At 49.8% G+C, this 15,754-nt stretch overlaps 1 protein-coding gene across 2 annotated transcripts in view; it reads right to left on the reverse strand.

The window, feature by feature from the left end:
• The window catches only part of DPYSL2 (dihydropyrimidinase like 2), a 149,778-nt gene that overhangs the window by 73,795 nt on the left and 60,229 nt on the right, over positions 1-15,754 (reverse strand). Inside the window, exons 1-3 of one of the 2 annotated variants that reach the window (XM_004707615.2) lie at positions 6,485-6,756; positions 3,033-3,121; positions 1,024-1,208 (exon numbers count right to left, since the gene is read on the reverse strand). In XM_004707615.2, coding sequence (XP_004707672.1) covers positions 1,024-1,208; positions 3,033-3,121; positions 6,485-6,523 — 313 coding nt within the window. In that variant the 5' untranslated portion in view covers positions 6,524-6,756. Of the gene's footprint in view, positions 1-1,023; positions 1,209-3,032; positions 3,122-6,484; positions 6,757-15,754 lie in introns of those variants that run through there. The other variant, XM_004707614.3, reaches the window with a different exon arrangement.

Consider the following 15,754-nt stretch of genomic DNA (forward strand, 5'->3'; position numbering starts at 1 on the left):
CACGCTTCAGAAAAGTACCCAGGGCGCAGCGCAAGAGGCCCCACCCTGAGAGCAGAGGCTCCATCTTCTCGCAGCCTCCCCATAGCTGAGCTGCCAGGGACAGGAGCCATGTGGAAGGGTGTGACTGCGAGCGCACACCCAGGCTTGAAGAAGACACTGTCACAGGCATGCCTCGCAACCAGGCGACGCATGTGCGACAAGTAAAAAGCAGTTGCCACTAAGTTAAGTCCAGCGCCTGGCCTGGAGGATCCCTGTGTGTCAGGGTAGAGCCCTGCTCCAGAGGACGGCTACGGGCTGGTTTGTTCTGGAAGTACATCACTAGCTTTTCCTTCCGAGGCACCTCTGAGCAGATTCGACGCACTAACTTCGCGAGTGGTAGCTGAAGGCTCCATCATGTATGGGACTAGGGACTCCTCCTACCTCCTGACCATTAATATCAAGAGTCCGCCCCTGAGCAGGGCTGCTCCATTCCTTGTCGGTCAAGCCTGGGCGAGGAAGTGTCCCCTCGTGTGGCTTTTCCAGAGTGGAACAAAGATCCCTGGCTCCACGGTCCACTTGCAGCACCCCGTCTTCATTCTGAGGAAGGGTGCTCACGGGGGCATTTTTAAGATCAAAATCAAACCCTGGGGCCCGGGGGCCCGAAAGGGGTAACTTGAAAGACCATGCCCAAGGCTGTGTCTAAAAAACCATGGAAATCAAATCACATTTGGGGAGGGGGAGTTGTTACGGAAAACAAGGCTTCTGAGCCAGAGAAAGCAAGAAGCCCAATGCTCCCTCAGATCCCACTGAAGTCCCATAATTTTCTCAAGATGCAGACTGGGAATTCACAGCAGGATAGAAAGTGGGGGCAATGAGACAAGATGAATAACTAATTAGCCCACCGACTACCCGTTCTTTGCCAGATTAAACCACTGGTCAGTTCAGGAACTTTTAGATGGAAGGGATCAAACAATACTGACTCGTTTTTTTAAAATTAGAATAATTGCTCCCCCCATACAAATGATCATTTGTAGGTTGTCTTACTGATCATAGTGGTTCCCCCAGCGAGGGATGCCTTGGTCCCTTGGAAGAAGTCATCAGCAGAGGTCATTCCCTGGTCAGGCATCTGGAAACGAGTATGGACATCAATTCCTCCCGGGATCACCATCCTTGAATGGGCTTCGATGGTCTTCACCCCTCCAGGCACAATCAGATTTTCTCCTATTTGTCTAGGAAAACATAAGTCAAGATAAGGGGAGCAAATGAACCATCTAATCAGATTGGATGGGGCAGATAGCCTCACCAAGCCATAAATTAGCCTTCCCTATTTTCCACCCATTTCCTGACTGCTGTTTTTACTTGTCATATGAACAACCCCCACTCCCGATGGAGAGGCAATGCAACAGAGTCCCTGCACAACTTGATGACTATAATTAATGTCACTGGCATGAACATGTAGGAATTGCTAAACTGGTGGATGTTCTGCTGTGTGGATTCCCAATGACAACAAAACAGGTCCATGAACTTTTTTTATTTTCACTAAAAGCAATATGGCATATACTAAAAAAACAATGTAAATAAGGCATCTGAGACCCCATATAAAGGGGATTAGTTAGGAGAAAAGCCCTCAGACCAGATGATAACAAGCTCCCAAGCTATTTACATAAGATGTCATTAAACTTTCATTACAATACACATAGTTGAACTAATTATCTTCCCCAAGCCTGGTTTTACTTTACCACCGGATTCGATTCAACAGAGAGGAAACGGGTGGAAGCATAAGAGTGGACCAAAACAAAGCCCCACCCACCCCACACCACACACACACACAAAATGGGGGTATTGGACATGATGACTGAAATAATGTTAAGGACGTAATTACCAACTCAGAACACAAAGACACCAAGAAATAATCATCATAATGTTGGGGGACATGACTCCCGGGCAATTTTTTTTGAAGTATTGCTCCTGCTCCCCCTTTTAGTGCATTTTTTGAAAAGGAAAAATTCGTCATGGAGTAGTTGGTGGAGCTCGGAAAGAAATTAGTGACAACTAAGTAGCATCAGCTCTGCGAACTTCCTAGACCAGTGTCGTTGCTGCTATAGCAGATCATGCTGTCTTGTAACCCCGGGGAGATGGACCCTGAAAGGTAAGACCCTTGAAGGCCTGGAGCTGAGACTGTCCCCCGCAAGCACACATGGAGAAAATATTAAATGTGGAAACGCTGGGACCGTTTCCCGTACGTAAATCAGAATGTGAGTTTCCAGGCAACAGTCACACTCAATCCAGTTTTCCACTCCTCCGGACTTGGTTTGCTGCTAGCCTTTGATGAATGCTGCTTATTTAAAAGATGTCATTGCTGCAATGCTTGTCTTTAAACAGATGTACAGTTTCTCCAGAGCCGCGTGAGCTGTCCCAGTAGGAATGGCATGAGGATACTGGTATGCACTGAGCTTCCTTAACCCTCTGGGGGCCAAAAACGTGCTCTAGTTTTCTCCTTGGTAAGACAATGCACCATAAAAACAAGAGCAGTCTTATTGGTGTAAGTTACTTTGCAGAGAGGGAAACCTCAAGCCCCCTCAAGCACGAAGCTGTAATTTGTTTGTGGTACACAGTAATTAATTCAGTGTCCTTCTTGGTCCCCTCCAGCCTGGACTCCTGAGTAAGAAAGCACCTGTGCTATCTTGAGAGAAGAGGCTGCGTTCCAGTCCACATCTATGTCCGTTAATTGGGCAACCCATCCCACACAACTACAATAGAGTCCCCATGTCGTAAACGAGGTACCTGAGCTGGCAATAAGAAGAAAATGTGTGGCCGCAGTTACAATTAATAAATTGCATGCTTGGGGGTGCTTTTAATTGTGACTTTTGAATTCCCCGGCTTGGGTGTTTTCAAAGCCACAAAATGCCTCCAATTACAATGGGTTTTAAACAGAGATTAAACTGGGTTCCCCTGTCAAGGCACCAAGAGCTTATTTTCAGGTGTGCAGACTGCAGGTAATGTTTTGGAGTGCTCAAAGGTGTAGAGAAACGTGCACATCATGAGTTACTTACTTGATCAACCCATCTTCCATGTATATGTCTGCATAAAATGACTGGTCATCGTTGACAATTTTACCTCCCTTGATCAGAAGACGGTCGCTCTGAAACAAAGAAGGGAGGAGGGTCACAATGTACAAGCAGCCTGTGAGGAAGGAGATCAAAGTGACATGGGTGCTCATTTGCACTACTCGAAATCATATTCACCAGGAGCCAATCTTCCAAAGGTTTCATGAGAAAGGGGACCTGTATGCAGCCATCTTCCTCACCGGAGGAGTCAGAACACACTGGCAAAGCAAGAGCCATCGCCTTTCATTACAACTGCAAGAGGGAAGGAATGGGGGTGGGGGGATAGGCCGGCAGGCCTTCAAGTCTTTCATTCAGTGAAGAGTACTGATAAAGACAATGACTGTTTTAACTGACTTCAGGCTCAACTTCCTTAGAAGTAAATACATAAGCCCACACGTAGGAAGAACTTCTTGGCAAGGTTTGTGTCAGGGAAATGGACCAAATATCAGTTGTCATGGGACCGTCTACACAAACAGCCATAGCAAAGTTTCCATACGGTATGTCTTTTAAATTTACACTTCTCTTTAAGCGAAAGCACACTGACTGGAATCAAGACAGAAGGGGCGCAAAAATCTCTCAGGTGCACACATTTTAGCCATGTACTAAACTGTTTCAAAAAAAAAAAAAGACTTTGTTGTGATAGAGTAATGTGGCAAATCCTAAAATCTAACACCACTGTGAATGACTGCTGCATTTATATTTTAATCCGTGGCTATTTGTGCAAAAACTACATGGCAGCCAACATAGGAGGCCAGGAAATATAACAGTAATGCCACGTTATGACTGACTCATCACTATCCCAAATACTGCTGGGGAGTGGAAAGTTGAAATCCTGTGCGCTAGTGAACCCGCCATACCTGCATCATTCCAGCCAGGGCTTAACCCTTTCAAAGGGAACCACATATTTCCCTGGGGCGATGCAAAGCCTTTCCGAGGAAGGCATTTGTTTTGACAATGATCAACTCAGAAGAATGAAGCAAGTGCAATTTCTAGCACCTGCCAAAGAAAAGTACAGCAAGTCTTTAATGATCTGCACACTTCTAGAGCCCTATAATTAAAAGTTATTTCTACACACGTTAAGTTACACACCTGGATTTAAAAGAACTTATTTCTTGAAGGCAAAAAGATCATTTTAAATGTGTACACTGGAAGGCCCTTTCTCCTGAGAACAGGCAGGCATTCAACAGTTCCTGCACTTGTAAAAACCTTCACAAAATCCTGTGGTGGGGGTCACTGTTAGGGGGGGCCTCACCAGAAATCTGAAATGTGGGCTGGGTCAGATTCTATGCCTAGGGCTGATTAGAAAACGAGTCTCAGAAAGGTTAAACCATTCACCCAAGGTCACCTGATTTTCTGTCACACCTTGCCCCCCTCCCTCCCTCCCATGTCACTACTTCTGAAAGAATAAGCTCACCGTGGAGGTAAGGGAGAGTCCTGCCCTTCAGCACCTGCTCCCTTCGTCATTGCAATACCTATCCCAGCCATCACCAAAATCCCCAACCAATATCACACCACGAAGAAAGAAAAAAAAAAAAAGAGCAACACCACAGGCCGGTTCATTCTGGTGCCTTCCAGAGTCTTCTTACATAACAGGCTGGCCTTGGTGATGGAGGTCGTGAACAATGGTATAGGTCCTATGCGAAACAGGAACAGATTTTCTGGGGGGGCGGGGGGCGGGGCGGCTGTTGCGCCCATTTAAAAACCAGTCTCGTGGATTGTTTGCTTTAAAAAAAATTTTTTTCCTCCCCCACACTGTCAAAACGAAACTGCCGTGTCCATTCACTAAGAAAACGAATGCTTTGAGGCTTGCAGCCGATCTGCTACCCACCCCCATGCCTCACACACTCCCAGACTCCTTCCTCCAGCGCAAGAGACAACCAACACTGTCAGGTCCCCAGCCCAGCCCTTTTGGATGCTGGGGATTTACCGTCAAGAAATAGCTAGTCCCTATTCTCCTGGCAGAACCACCTGGTTCGCCGCCGCCGCCCCCCACCTCCGCCCCGCCAATAGTGAAGCACACGCCCCCTCCCCTGTGCGTGCATTCGCTCCCACTTCTCCAGCCTGCAGATGGGTGTGCCCGCGTGCAACGTGAGGAAGGTCGGGGAGCCCCTGGCTCAAAAGAAAGCAAAAACGCCCCCAAACCCAGCCCTTTGCTTTGCCTCTTTCCCGCTCTGCCTCGGCCCTGGGTCCTGCCCAGGAATCAGCTGGGCAACCGCAATTGCAAATCATTATATAACAATGAATTTCCCTCGCTTCCCTCCCCTCCCCTCCCCGGCGTTTCATGTGGGGCTGTAATGAACTAGAACTTGTGCGATTTCTCCAGGAAAAGAAGGGGAGGGGAGTTGGGGGGGGGGGAGGAGGAGGGGGAGGCGGGGGGGGGGGCGGGGGGGGGGGGGGGGTGGGGGGGGGGGGGCGTGCGGGTACGAACCTGTGTTCATCTCGGAAGTATCGAAAATTCACCTCCTAGATGTTTTCCCTAATGATTTACAAAGTCACCATTACAGGCCCCAGACGTGCGGCGAGGGCCCCCGGCCGCTACCATCATTGTCTGGCCGGGCCGAGGCCGAGCCATCTGCTCCGCGCGCCCGCGCAGCGCCATTAGTTCCTGCAGCCCGGCTCGGGCGCTGTCCCCGGCGCCCACCTCCCAGCCCGCTTTGTATGCGCCAGCACGGGCGCCCGTGGGGCAGCAGATGGGGCCGCGAGCAACCGGAGCGAGCCCAGAGCCCTGCCGAGGGCGAGAGCCACCAGAAAACGGTCCCCGATCAACAATAAGCCAACGCCTGGCCCCCGCCCTCCAGCGCCGCTCAGCACGGCCGCCCCTGTTTTCCCTTCCTGGCTCCACATCATTCCGGTACACCCTGCCCTTTCAGCATCCCTCCGCTGTCAGGACGCCTCCGGGCTCCAACTCGCTTCCTTCTCCACGCAGCCCGAGGAAGGCTCCAGAACGCCCTTGAGGGTGGGGGCGGGAGACTCGGGAGTATCCACTTCCCCCCGTCCCCATCTCCGCTCCAGGAATCCAGCCCCGCAGCACGCAGCCGGAGAACAATATCCCGGCTCCAACCGTGCATATTCAATCTGGCATCCATTTGCTTACACCCCGCAGGCCAGCGCTGCAGCATCTTGCTCTGACAATAAAAGGATACAGCGGTTCTGGCGCGCTACCTAAAGCGACCATGCACTCACACTCCTATTTTAATGCCTCGAGAATTGTGTGGCTTATGATCCTTTATCATTGCCTCCCCACCACACCGCCGCCCCCTTCTTTAGCAATTGGGGGGGGGGGCGGAAAAGTTGCGCCCCACACCCTCCCCATCCTCCTACCCTCATCCTTTAAAAGAAAAAATCCCTTAGTGTTTCCTACCACAAAAGGTTGCAGGTTTCTCAAGTACCAAACTCACCGTGATGCGTGGAATATTTTTCTTCCCCTGATAAGACATTTCTCTCCTGGGAAAAAATATCAATTTCAAGAGGGCAGCTTTACAGCAAAAATTCCCGGGAAGGGGGCTTGGTAATATGCGGGATCGAAAAAGGTGCAACCGTTTAGTAGATCTTGCTGGTAGCAAACCTCAGGACCGGAGGGGACTAATGCAATCCTCTGTCTCTCTTTCTTCCTCTCTCCCAGCACAGCCCCAGCTAGGGCGGAAAAAAAAAGAAAGAGAGAACAGGAGGGAAGGGGGTGGAAATAAACTACAGCAATAAAAGCCTCGGTTCAAGTCGGCCTCCGCGGCGCATGCGCCGACAGCCACTCCCTTTCCTCTGAGGCGAAAGCCATCCGCTTCGAGAAAGACGAGCACTCATTGGCCGAAAACGTGGGATATGTAAATGACGGCCAGCGGGGAGGGGAAGCTACGAGAAAGCGCGAAATGCTGCAGTGAGAGGCCGAGGGCGGCGGTCGGTGCGTGCGCCCGCGCTGGGAGCGCGCGTTTCGCGCCCTTTCTTTGGGCCCAGGCAGAGGGAACTGTGGCTGGCGACGAGCCCAAATGCAGCTTCAACCACGCGGGGACAATGGCGGGGTGTGCATTCTGCAAAGAGGAGCGCAAAACCCCCAGGCGGTTGAGGCTCGAGTGCAGCTCTTGCAGCACGCACACGCTCGCGCGCGCACACATGGATGCCCGCCCGCGCGCCAATCCGCGGAGGCTGCCGCTGCATCCCTGCGTGGGGTGACTGCGCCGAGCCAATGGCTTCGCTGGCGGCGAGCTCGCGACTGCACCGCTGGCCGGCGCTACGCGGCCCGGGAGGGGCGGCCGGGCCTCCTCCCACCCGCCCTTTCCATTCGCGAAAGCTCTCTCGGCCTCCACCCTGGGATCGACTGGGGAACTCAAATTGCTGCGAGAAGAGCGAAGGCACACTGGGCGGCTGGGAGGCTCCGATGCGCGCAGCCGGCCACGCCCGCCCTTCGCCGAGCCCGAGGAAGGGTCGACCTGGACCGGCGCCCCCAAGATGCTGCTGCCCCGGGGAGGCGACGCCGGGGTCGTGCTTGGGACCCGGGCTGGGCTCCCGGGAGTCCGGCGGTGGAGCAGGCGCGGTGGGGGGGGGGAGCCGCGGCTGGGAAAAATAAATCCAGCCTGAGGGCAAGCTCGGGGCTCTGGACGTGCGTTGCTAGGCAGCTATAGATGAGAGCCCTGAAATGCTTATTCAAGGTAGAGAATGGGGAGAATAAGGAAAGCTCTAGTCCGCTGCTGGGCTTGGGGAAAAACCTGGTTCTTTTGTGCCTGCGGGTCACCGGAAATGTAAGGGCGCGCGCACACATACACATGGAGAAGTGCCGGTAGCCTGTTGGGGCAAAAAATGGCCCAGTCTAGAATCCTGTAAAGCAGTAGGTCCCCCACCACCAACAGAGCGGGGTGGGGGGCAGGGGGTTGATACTATGCTGCTACCTGTGAATGAGGGGATACAAAACTCCAGGAACAGTCCTGTTACAATCCTCTGCACTACGTGAGGCAAAAAGCAAGGACAAAGTGCACAGGAGTGAAAGAAAGGAGACCAAAAATAAAGGGGAAATGGAGTCACAGAAAGCCTCTGGGAATCCCAGTTCAAAACAGCGCGGAAGGCCTGACTACCCAGTCAGGGATAATAGTTTGCACTTAAACTGGCATTCAAGGCTTCCCTTCTTTCACTTATTGAAGAGGCCTTGGGCCGCGACTTTGGTGTCCAAATGAGACCCTAACCCTCTAATTTTCTGAATCCCTGTGGAAGAAAGAAGCTACTCCAGTTGATCCCTGGAAATCTTTGGTCTACTCAGCATCATCCCTTGGGAGGGTGGCCCAGGCAAATACATAGATGGGGACACTTGAATTGGCTGTGGCTTTGGTCAATAGCTAGAATCCCTTACATAACCTGGGGGGGGGGGGGTGATGAATCTTTTTCATTAGAAGAGCCCTGGTGGCAGAGTGATAACCACAAGGTCATCAGTTAGACCTGCTCCCATAAACAGTTACCATCTCAGAAATGCATACTGACCTATAGGGTCACTGAGTCCCATTCAACTCAATGGCAGTGAGTTTACTCAACAAGGATAAGCCAGTTATTCACTAACTAACCTGGGCCGACGCTTCTGCACCTGACAGCCCTGGTTTCTTTGGATGGGTGGCTGTCTTTACAAACTGAGAGAAAGCAGAAATTCACCCTTTAACTCCTACTTGGTAAAGTCGAAGAAAAAGGTTGGGGGTGAGCGGGCATGCCTCACTGCTGGGGTATTCATTTAAATTCAGTTTAGCTGTGCATCTTGAACATCAAGTTGAAGTACTTCCCCCTCCAATTATCTCATGTGCTACGAGCAAAGTGAGTTGATGTCAGCAAGTATTGGTGTCAGCCAGGAATGGTTATAAAGTCATGTGACTAACAAAGCATAAAATGTTGCTACCTGTAAAGCCGCTTCTACCCGGAGTGTAGGTGTGAGGGAGGGGGTGGGGACAGGAGTGTGCTATTAAAGACAGCATGAGAAAAACACCCCTTGTCAAGCAAATAAGGAGACCCAAATGAAGTTTAAAATGAAATTGCCTCTAATTATACTTTATATTCATATTCTTGTTACATTTTCCTAGTCCTGAATGGTTTGCTCTTATGGAATGTATTGACCTTGATAGTGTAGTGGGTAACTTGTTAGGCTGCTAACCCCAAGGTAAACAGTTCAAACCACCAGCCCTCGTGGAAAAAGATGGACTATTTACTCCAGGAAGGTTTGCAGCCTCAGAAACCCTGGGAAATTCTACTCGTGGCCATGGGTCAGAATGGACCAGTTGGGGAGTTATTTTTGTTTGGGGGTTTTGAGGGGTTTGTTGTTGTTAATAGAATGGAAATGGATCTTGTTATTTATTACATTTGCCCGTTGGATATTTCATTGTGTAACATAAGCTCCAAAAAGGCTTGGCATTGTGTCTCATATTTTCTCATACTTTCTAGTTCCTCTAAGGTTCTTTCTTGGTCTATGATACTTGACATTTGCACTTAGAAAGACCCAAAGAAGTAAGGTTGCTCTGTTTAGAGCCTAAAAGGGCAACTGACACAATGAAGACATCCAACAAGTAGGTTTTAATCGAGCAAGGAAAAGAGCAATCAGCAATCTGTATTTCTTACTCAGCCACACCCCGTCTAACAAGTTACCCACTACACTCAAGGTCAACACCTACCACTCAGTGAGCTATGGAAACCTAACCTGAGCGAGGCATTCCCTCCCACTCTGCACTAATAAGATTTGCTAGAGTAAACGTGTTTGTTTTTGTTTGTTGAGAAAAACAAATTTTCAAGGAAAATTCCCTGTAAGTTACAAATTATCACTGCATCAAGTATCTGAACGTATACTCACTCGGGCATAAGACGAGCGGTTAGCATAGGCAGTTGGCTAAAGCTTAGACCGCTAAACTTGCAGTCTGTGGTTTAAACTCACCAGCCACTCGCAGGGAGAAAGAGGAGGCGGTCTGATCCCATAAAGACACAGCCTAGGGAACCCTAAGGGGCCGTTCTACATTGTCCCCTTGGGTTGCTGAGTCAGAATCAAGTCAATGGCAGCAGGTATACTCAGGTGCAGTTTTTCTAAATTGTAAGCATGGTAAAAGCATTGGAAGCCTATTTCACACTCATGACCTTATCGCAGACAGTCCTACCTTCCTAGACTCCTTTCTGAGCAGCAGTAAAGAACATGTGTGGTAATTAGCTGACACAGTCCTGAAAGGAAAGAGTTCTATATCCCAGGCATTCCGGATGGCGTGGAGGCAGGGAGACCCTGCCACAGCAGATTCGTGGGCAAGCAGTGAATTGTACCCGGGTACCAACCTCAGTCTAACCACCCCTCCTCTACAGCTTCATCTTCCATCCCTACAGCCCCATACCTACTTCAGTGGTGCGAGGGCAGGCACACACACACACAGCAAACTCCTCCCCGGTTTCTCAAACCTCAGATCAAATTCCCTAGGTTATCCCATTCACCTAGGATGACCCCTCTCCGCTACCCTTGGTGTGTCCTTTAACCCTGAATTTAAATGTCATCCCTGCTGGACCATTCCCCTTCCTTCTTCCAACAGTATTCACTAGAAGTGGGCAGGCTACCCCCAGCAATGAATGGTCATTGTGTATTTCTAAGAAGCTCTTAGCACAGTGGCTCTCAACCTTCCTAATGCCGTGACCCTTTAATACAGTTCCTCGTGTTGTGGGGACCCCCAACCATAAAATTATTTTTGTTGCTACTTCATCACTGTAAGTTTGCTACTGTTATGAATCATAATGTAAATATCTGATATGCAGGATGTATTTTCATTGTTACAAATTGAACATAATGAAACCTAATTAAAGCACAGTGATTAATCACAAAACAATATGTAATTATATATTGTGAAATATTTATGTGCTTTCCTATGATCTTAGGCAACCCCTGTAAAAGGGTGGTTCAACCCCCAACGGGGTCGCGACCCACAGGTTGAGAACCGCTGTCTTAGAAGCCCAGTGCCTTGTCCTCCACTCTCTCCAGGGACCCTGTGCTCTGCCTGATTCACAGCAGGTACACAAAGAAATGCTGTTATTACAAGAAGAAAAGGTTCACTTCAGCCCCCACATCACCATCCTGGTGAGTTTTGATGGTAACCAAACCCCCAACTGAGCCCTCTCTCTGAGCACTTCGCCTTGCTGGGTCTTCTCCTTGGCAGCCCAGCCCAGTCCAGTCCCGGCCAGCTGAGGGCTGTCCCGGGGTCCTCTTCTCCAAGCCCCTGAAACTGCAAGAGAATTCGGTTATGATGCAGCATATGAATCTTCACGTAAGCGCAGCTGCCTAGAGTTTCACCTGTGCCTCTCTGAAAGAAAACAGCCACTTTGCCCCCAAGCCCAATGAGAGACAGGGGAAGGGCGCCAGTCCTAAAATAAACCCCAGATTTCTACAAAGGATCTCTAGTCATGTTTCCCCCTCAGGAAAAATTCCTAATACTATTGTTTTCTCCACCTTCCCCTTACTCTTAGAGCATGCCTGTAATACTGTACTGTGTATCCTTTCTCCTATTTATCACATACGCCCCCGACACGGCACAAAGATGTTTACTTGTGTTTTGTTGACTGTGCAAAGGCATTTTACTGGATATAACAAATTATAGGTAACATTTCGGGAAATAGGAATTCCAGAATACAATTAAGTGCTCACAAAGAGCTTGCACATGATCAATAGGCAGTTATTCAAACTGAACAAGGAAATACTGCGTGGTTCAAAATCAAGAAAGCTATGCGTCAGAGTTGTATCCTTCCGCCACACGTATTCAATCTGCATGTGAGCAAGTAATCCGAGAGGCTGGACTATGCAAAGAGCACGGCATCCGCGCTGAAGAAAGGCTCATTGGCAACTTGTAATATGCAGATAACACACCCTGCTTGCTGAAGGTGAAGGGGACTGGCCGCACTTACTGACGAAGATCGAAGGGCATGCACTACATCTCAGCATAAAAGAGCTAAACGTCCTCCCACATGGACCAACCAGCAACATCATGATCCTGAAGAAAAGACGGAAGTCGTCAATGATTTCATTTTACTTGGACCAACCCCCGTGGAAGCAGCAGTCAAAAAAAGTAAATGATGTATTGCACTGGGCGAATCTGCTGCAAAAGGCCTCTTTAAAGTGCTAAAAAGCAAAGATGTTACCTGGAGGATGATGGTGCGCCTGCCCCAAGTCGTGGTATTTTCAACAGCCTGATAGACACGAATAAGAAAAACCAGAGAAGAGCTGATGCCTTTGACTTGGGGGTTGGCGAAGCCTACTGAATATTCTATGGACTGCCAGAAGAATGCGCAAAGCTGGCTTGCTAGAAGGGATTGACCGAATGCTCCTTAGAAGTCAGAATGGGAGACTTCGTTTCACATACTTTAGAGAAGTGATCAGGAGGACACAGGTCTCTGGAGAAGGCTAACATGTTTTGTAGAGGGTCAATGAAGAAGAAGGTTCTCAGATGGATTGGCACGGTAGCTGCAACAAGTGGCTCAAACATGACAGTAACTGTGAAGATGGCACAGGACTGGACAGTGTCTCTGTTGGGCACTGAGTCACTGTATGCCCAGTGACTTGACCGTGCCCGATAACACCAACACCATACTCTCGTATGCACATGAAGACACACATACCTGTCATGCTATCACCTGTCATGATATCACATTATTCCACCCTAACTCATGAAACCTATCGTTTCCTTCCTTTTAATGTTGGAGCTCACAAAGAATACCAAAACTCAAACCACACTTCCTGTCACCGAGTCCATTTTGACTCAGTCAGTAGAACTGCCCCTTTCTGAAACTGTCAATCTTTAGGGCAGCGGTTCTCACCCTTCCTAATGCCGCAACCCTATAGTACAGTTCCTCATGTTGTGGTGACCCCCACCATCGGAAAGATGTGTTTCCCGATGCTCTTAGGCTACCCTTATGAAAGAGTCATTTGACCCCCAAAGGGGTCCCGACCCCCAGGTTGAGAACCGCTGCTTTAGGGGAGCAGACGACCTTCTCTCTCTCCTGGGGAGCAGCTGGTCAGCAGCCTAAAGAGCCACCTCGGATGCCACCAGGGCTCCTGTCCCACAGAATGGAAACTCTTCCAAATTCTAACTTTTAGACAGGGGCTGACTACATGGTGAGAGAGACAGCTAGTGACAATCAGCCGGGATTTTCAAAACTGTTCCCACCTCCGCAGCGGGGGTGGGGGAGATGGTGGCTGTCCCTGGGACACTGGGGAGTGGCCTGACTGCTTTCAGTTCCTCAGTCCCTTGCCCAGTCAGGGCTCGGGCTGCCCCTGCTCCTAGTTTCAGGTTCCCCATTAGTCAAGCTCCAGCAGCCCTGTCTGCTTTGCAGCCCCTGGGCTCTCCAGCGTGTAGTCCCAGTCTGGGCGATGAAGGTGACCAGGGAGGGAAATGCCACCCCACCGCCTGAAGTGCTGACAGGGGAGACAGAGGCTAAGGGGCCGAGAAGACACCAGAGTCTTCAGGATGCGGCAGCTGGCCGACGCCAAGCGCTGTGACCTGAAATGCAGCCGGCGGGGCAAGCTGGAATCAATGCAGTGGGGAAATAAGGCACCGGAATGCTTCCTTGCCAACAACTAAGGATACTTGAGCTGGATGCGATACCTCCTTCACTGCAGATGGAACCAAAAGGGCAATTGTGGCCACTTTCTTTGGGTGTGTAACTCCCAAAGTGGCAGAGGGGACAGGACTTGTCCCCTCCCTGGCCCCTACTAATGCATGCTTGTCTGGGGCTGATGGGGTATTGACTGATGAGGGCAGGGTGACTGGCCCTCGGAGTCAGATGCTGCGTTTGTCAAAACTAGACAGGCTACTGGCCAACTCAATGGGGCCTGTGAAGTGTTCCTGTGGAGACCTAACTGCAGACAGACATAAGGCTTAACTCTTCAAATCCTGCAGAACCTGCTGCACAGAGGAAAACATGCCCTTCACAGAAGCTGGAACCATACGGCTGTGTTCGTTAGCTCCAGGTGGCACACAACTCTCCTAAATTATCTCCACATTATCTACCTTGCACATCATTCTCTGGGTGGCTACGGATTTTTCCCTGGGGGTTTTTTTCTGAGAGCTGAGGAAACAGAAGGCACTAGTTCCGGCCGTTATGTTTCGGGCCTGCCCTCTGGTGGCGAATGCGGAGCATGCAATCTCATGCCTCCCGCCCTGATTTGGGTGTGGTGTACCCTTGCCAGTGAAGGGCCTTTGAGATCCCTCATCCCAGTGTTCCTAAATTTGCCTCTGCATCCGAATCACTCACTTCTGAGGCCTCCGGATCCGGCCTCCTAATCAGAGTCCTCCAACATAAGACCCAGCAACCTTTTCTCTTTTTTTCTTGCTTTATTTGTAAACTTGTCTTCCTCTGAACACTTAATGACAGATGTCACAGATGTAGTCCACCATCTCCCTTCATTTTACGGAAAAGGAAGCTGGGAGAACATGCACTTCCACTCCCCAAGGTGCACCAGTGGCCCTGCTCTTTACCCAGTGGAGACAGCATCGCACACAAGGGTGGCAAATATTACTATCACTCATCCTGCTTGTCTGCCTTCTAACTCACTGCTATCCAGTCAGTCAATCCTGACTCATAGCAGCTCTACAGGACCGGGTAGAACTGCCTCCGTAGGTTGCCAAGACTCTTTACAGGAGTAGAAAGCTTCAACTTTCTCCCACAGAGAGGCTGGTGGTTTTGAACTGCTGATCTTACGGTTAGCAACCCAACGTGTAACCACTAGACCGTAGCTCCATCTGTCTGTCCTCTGGTGACAGTAAAAAATAAAACTAAGAAACAAGGGTCATCAAATCAATCCCCACTCACGACAACTCCATGTGCATCAGAGGAGAACTAGGCCAGTGCCTCGAGGTGGACTTGAATCTCCAGCCTTTGGGTTAGCAGCTCCGCCTCCTAGGAATACTACAATCTGTTTTAAAATGGCTAGTGAGCCCGGGTGTTTTGGGGGTGATCACTGGACTGTTAGCCACCAGGTCATTCAAAGCTGACAGGCATTCTTTGGGACAAAGATGGGGCTGTCTGTTCCCAGAAATAGTTACAGCCTCTGGAACCCAATGGAAGGTCTCCGTGGGTGAGAACTGACTTGAAGGCAGTTAGGTTTGGGGTTAGGTAGTGAGAAGGGGGAAATGAACATTTATGAGCACCTATAGGGTCGCTATGAGTCAGGACCAACTCCACAGCAGTGAGTCTGGTTTTCTGAATCGTAATCTGGGTATGGCACTGGGCATTTCAAGTAAACTGTGTTTAATCCTCCCTTAAGTCATTTTAGGTAGAGCGTCTTCTCCTGATTTTTAAAAAATTATTTTATTGAGGGTTCGTACAATTCTTATCACAGTCCATACATACATCCATTGAATCAAGCACCTATGTACACCTGTTGCCCTCATCAATCTCAAAACATTTGCCCTCTACTTTAGCCCTCAATATCGTTTGCTCATTTCCCCCTCCCTTCCCCCTCCCTCCTGAACCCTTCATAATTCATAAATTATTATAGTTTTGTCATAAGTTACACTGTCTGATGTCTCCCTCCGCCCCCTTCTCTGCTGCCCATTCCCCAAGGAGGAGGCTATACTTAGATTCTTGTAATTGGCTCCCCCCTTCTACCCCACATTCCCTTCACCCTCCAGGCCTCGCCCCTCTCACCACTGGTCCTGAAGGAGTCATCTATCCTGGATTCCCTGTGTTTCCAG

This window comes from Echinops telfairi, unplaced genomic scaffold (genome assembly GCF_000313985.2).
Source record: "Echinops telfairi isolate 266 unplaced genomic scaffold, ASM31398v2 ScPeMD7_9;HRSCAF=40, whole genome shotgun sequence".
Classification (NCBI taxonomy): Eukaryota; Metazoa; Chordata; class Mammalia; order Afrosoricida; family Tenrecidae; genus Echinops; species Echinops telfairi.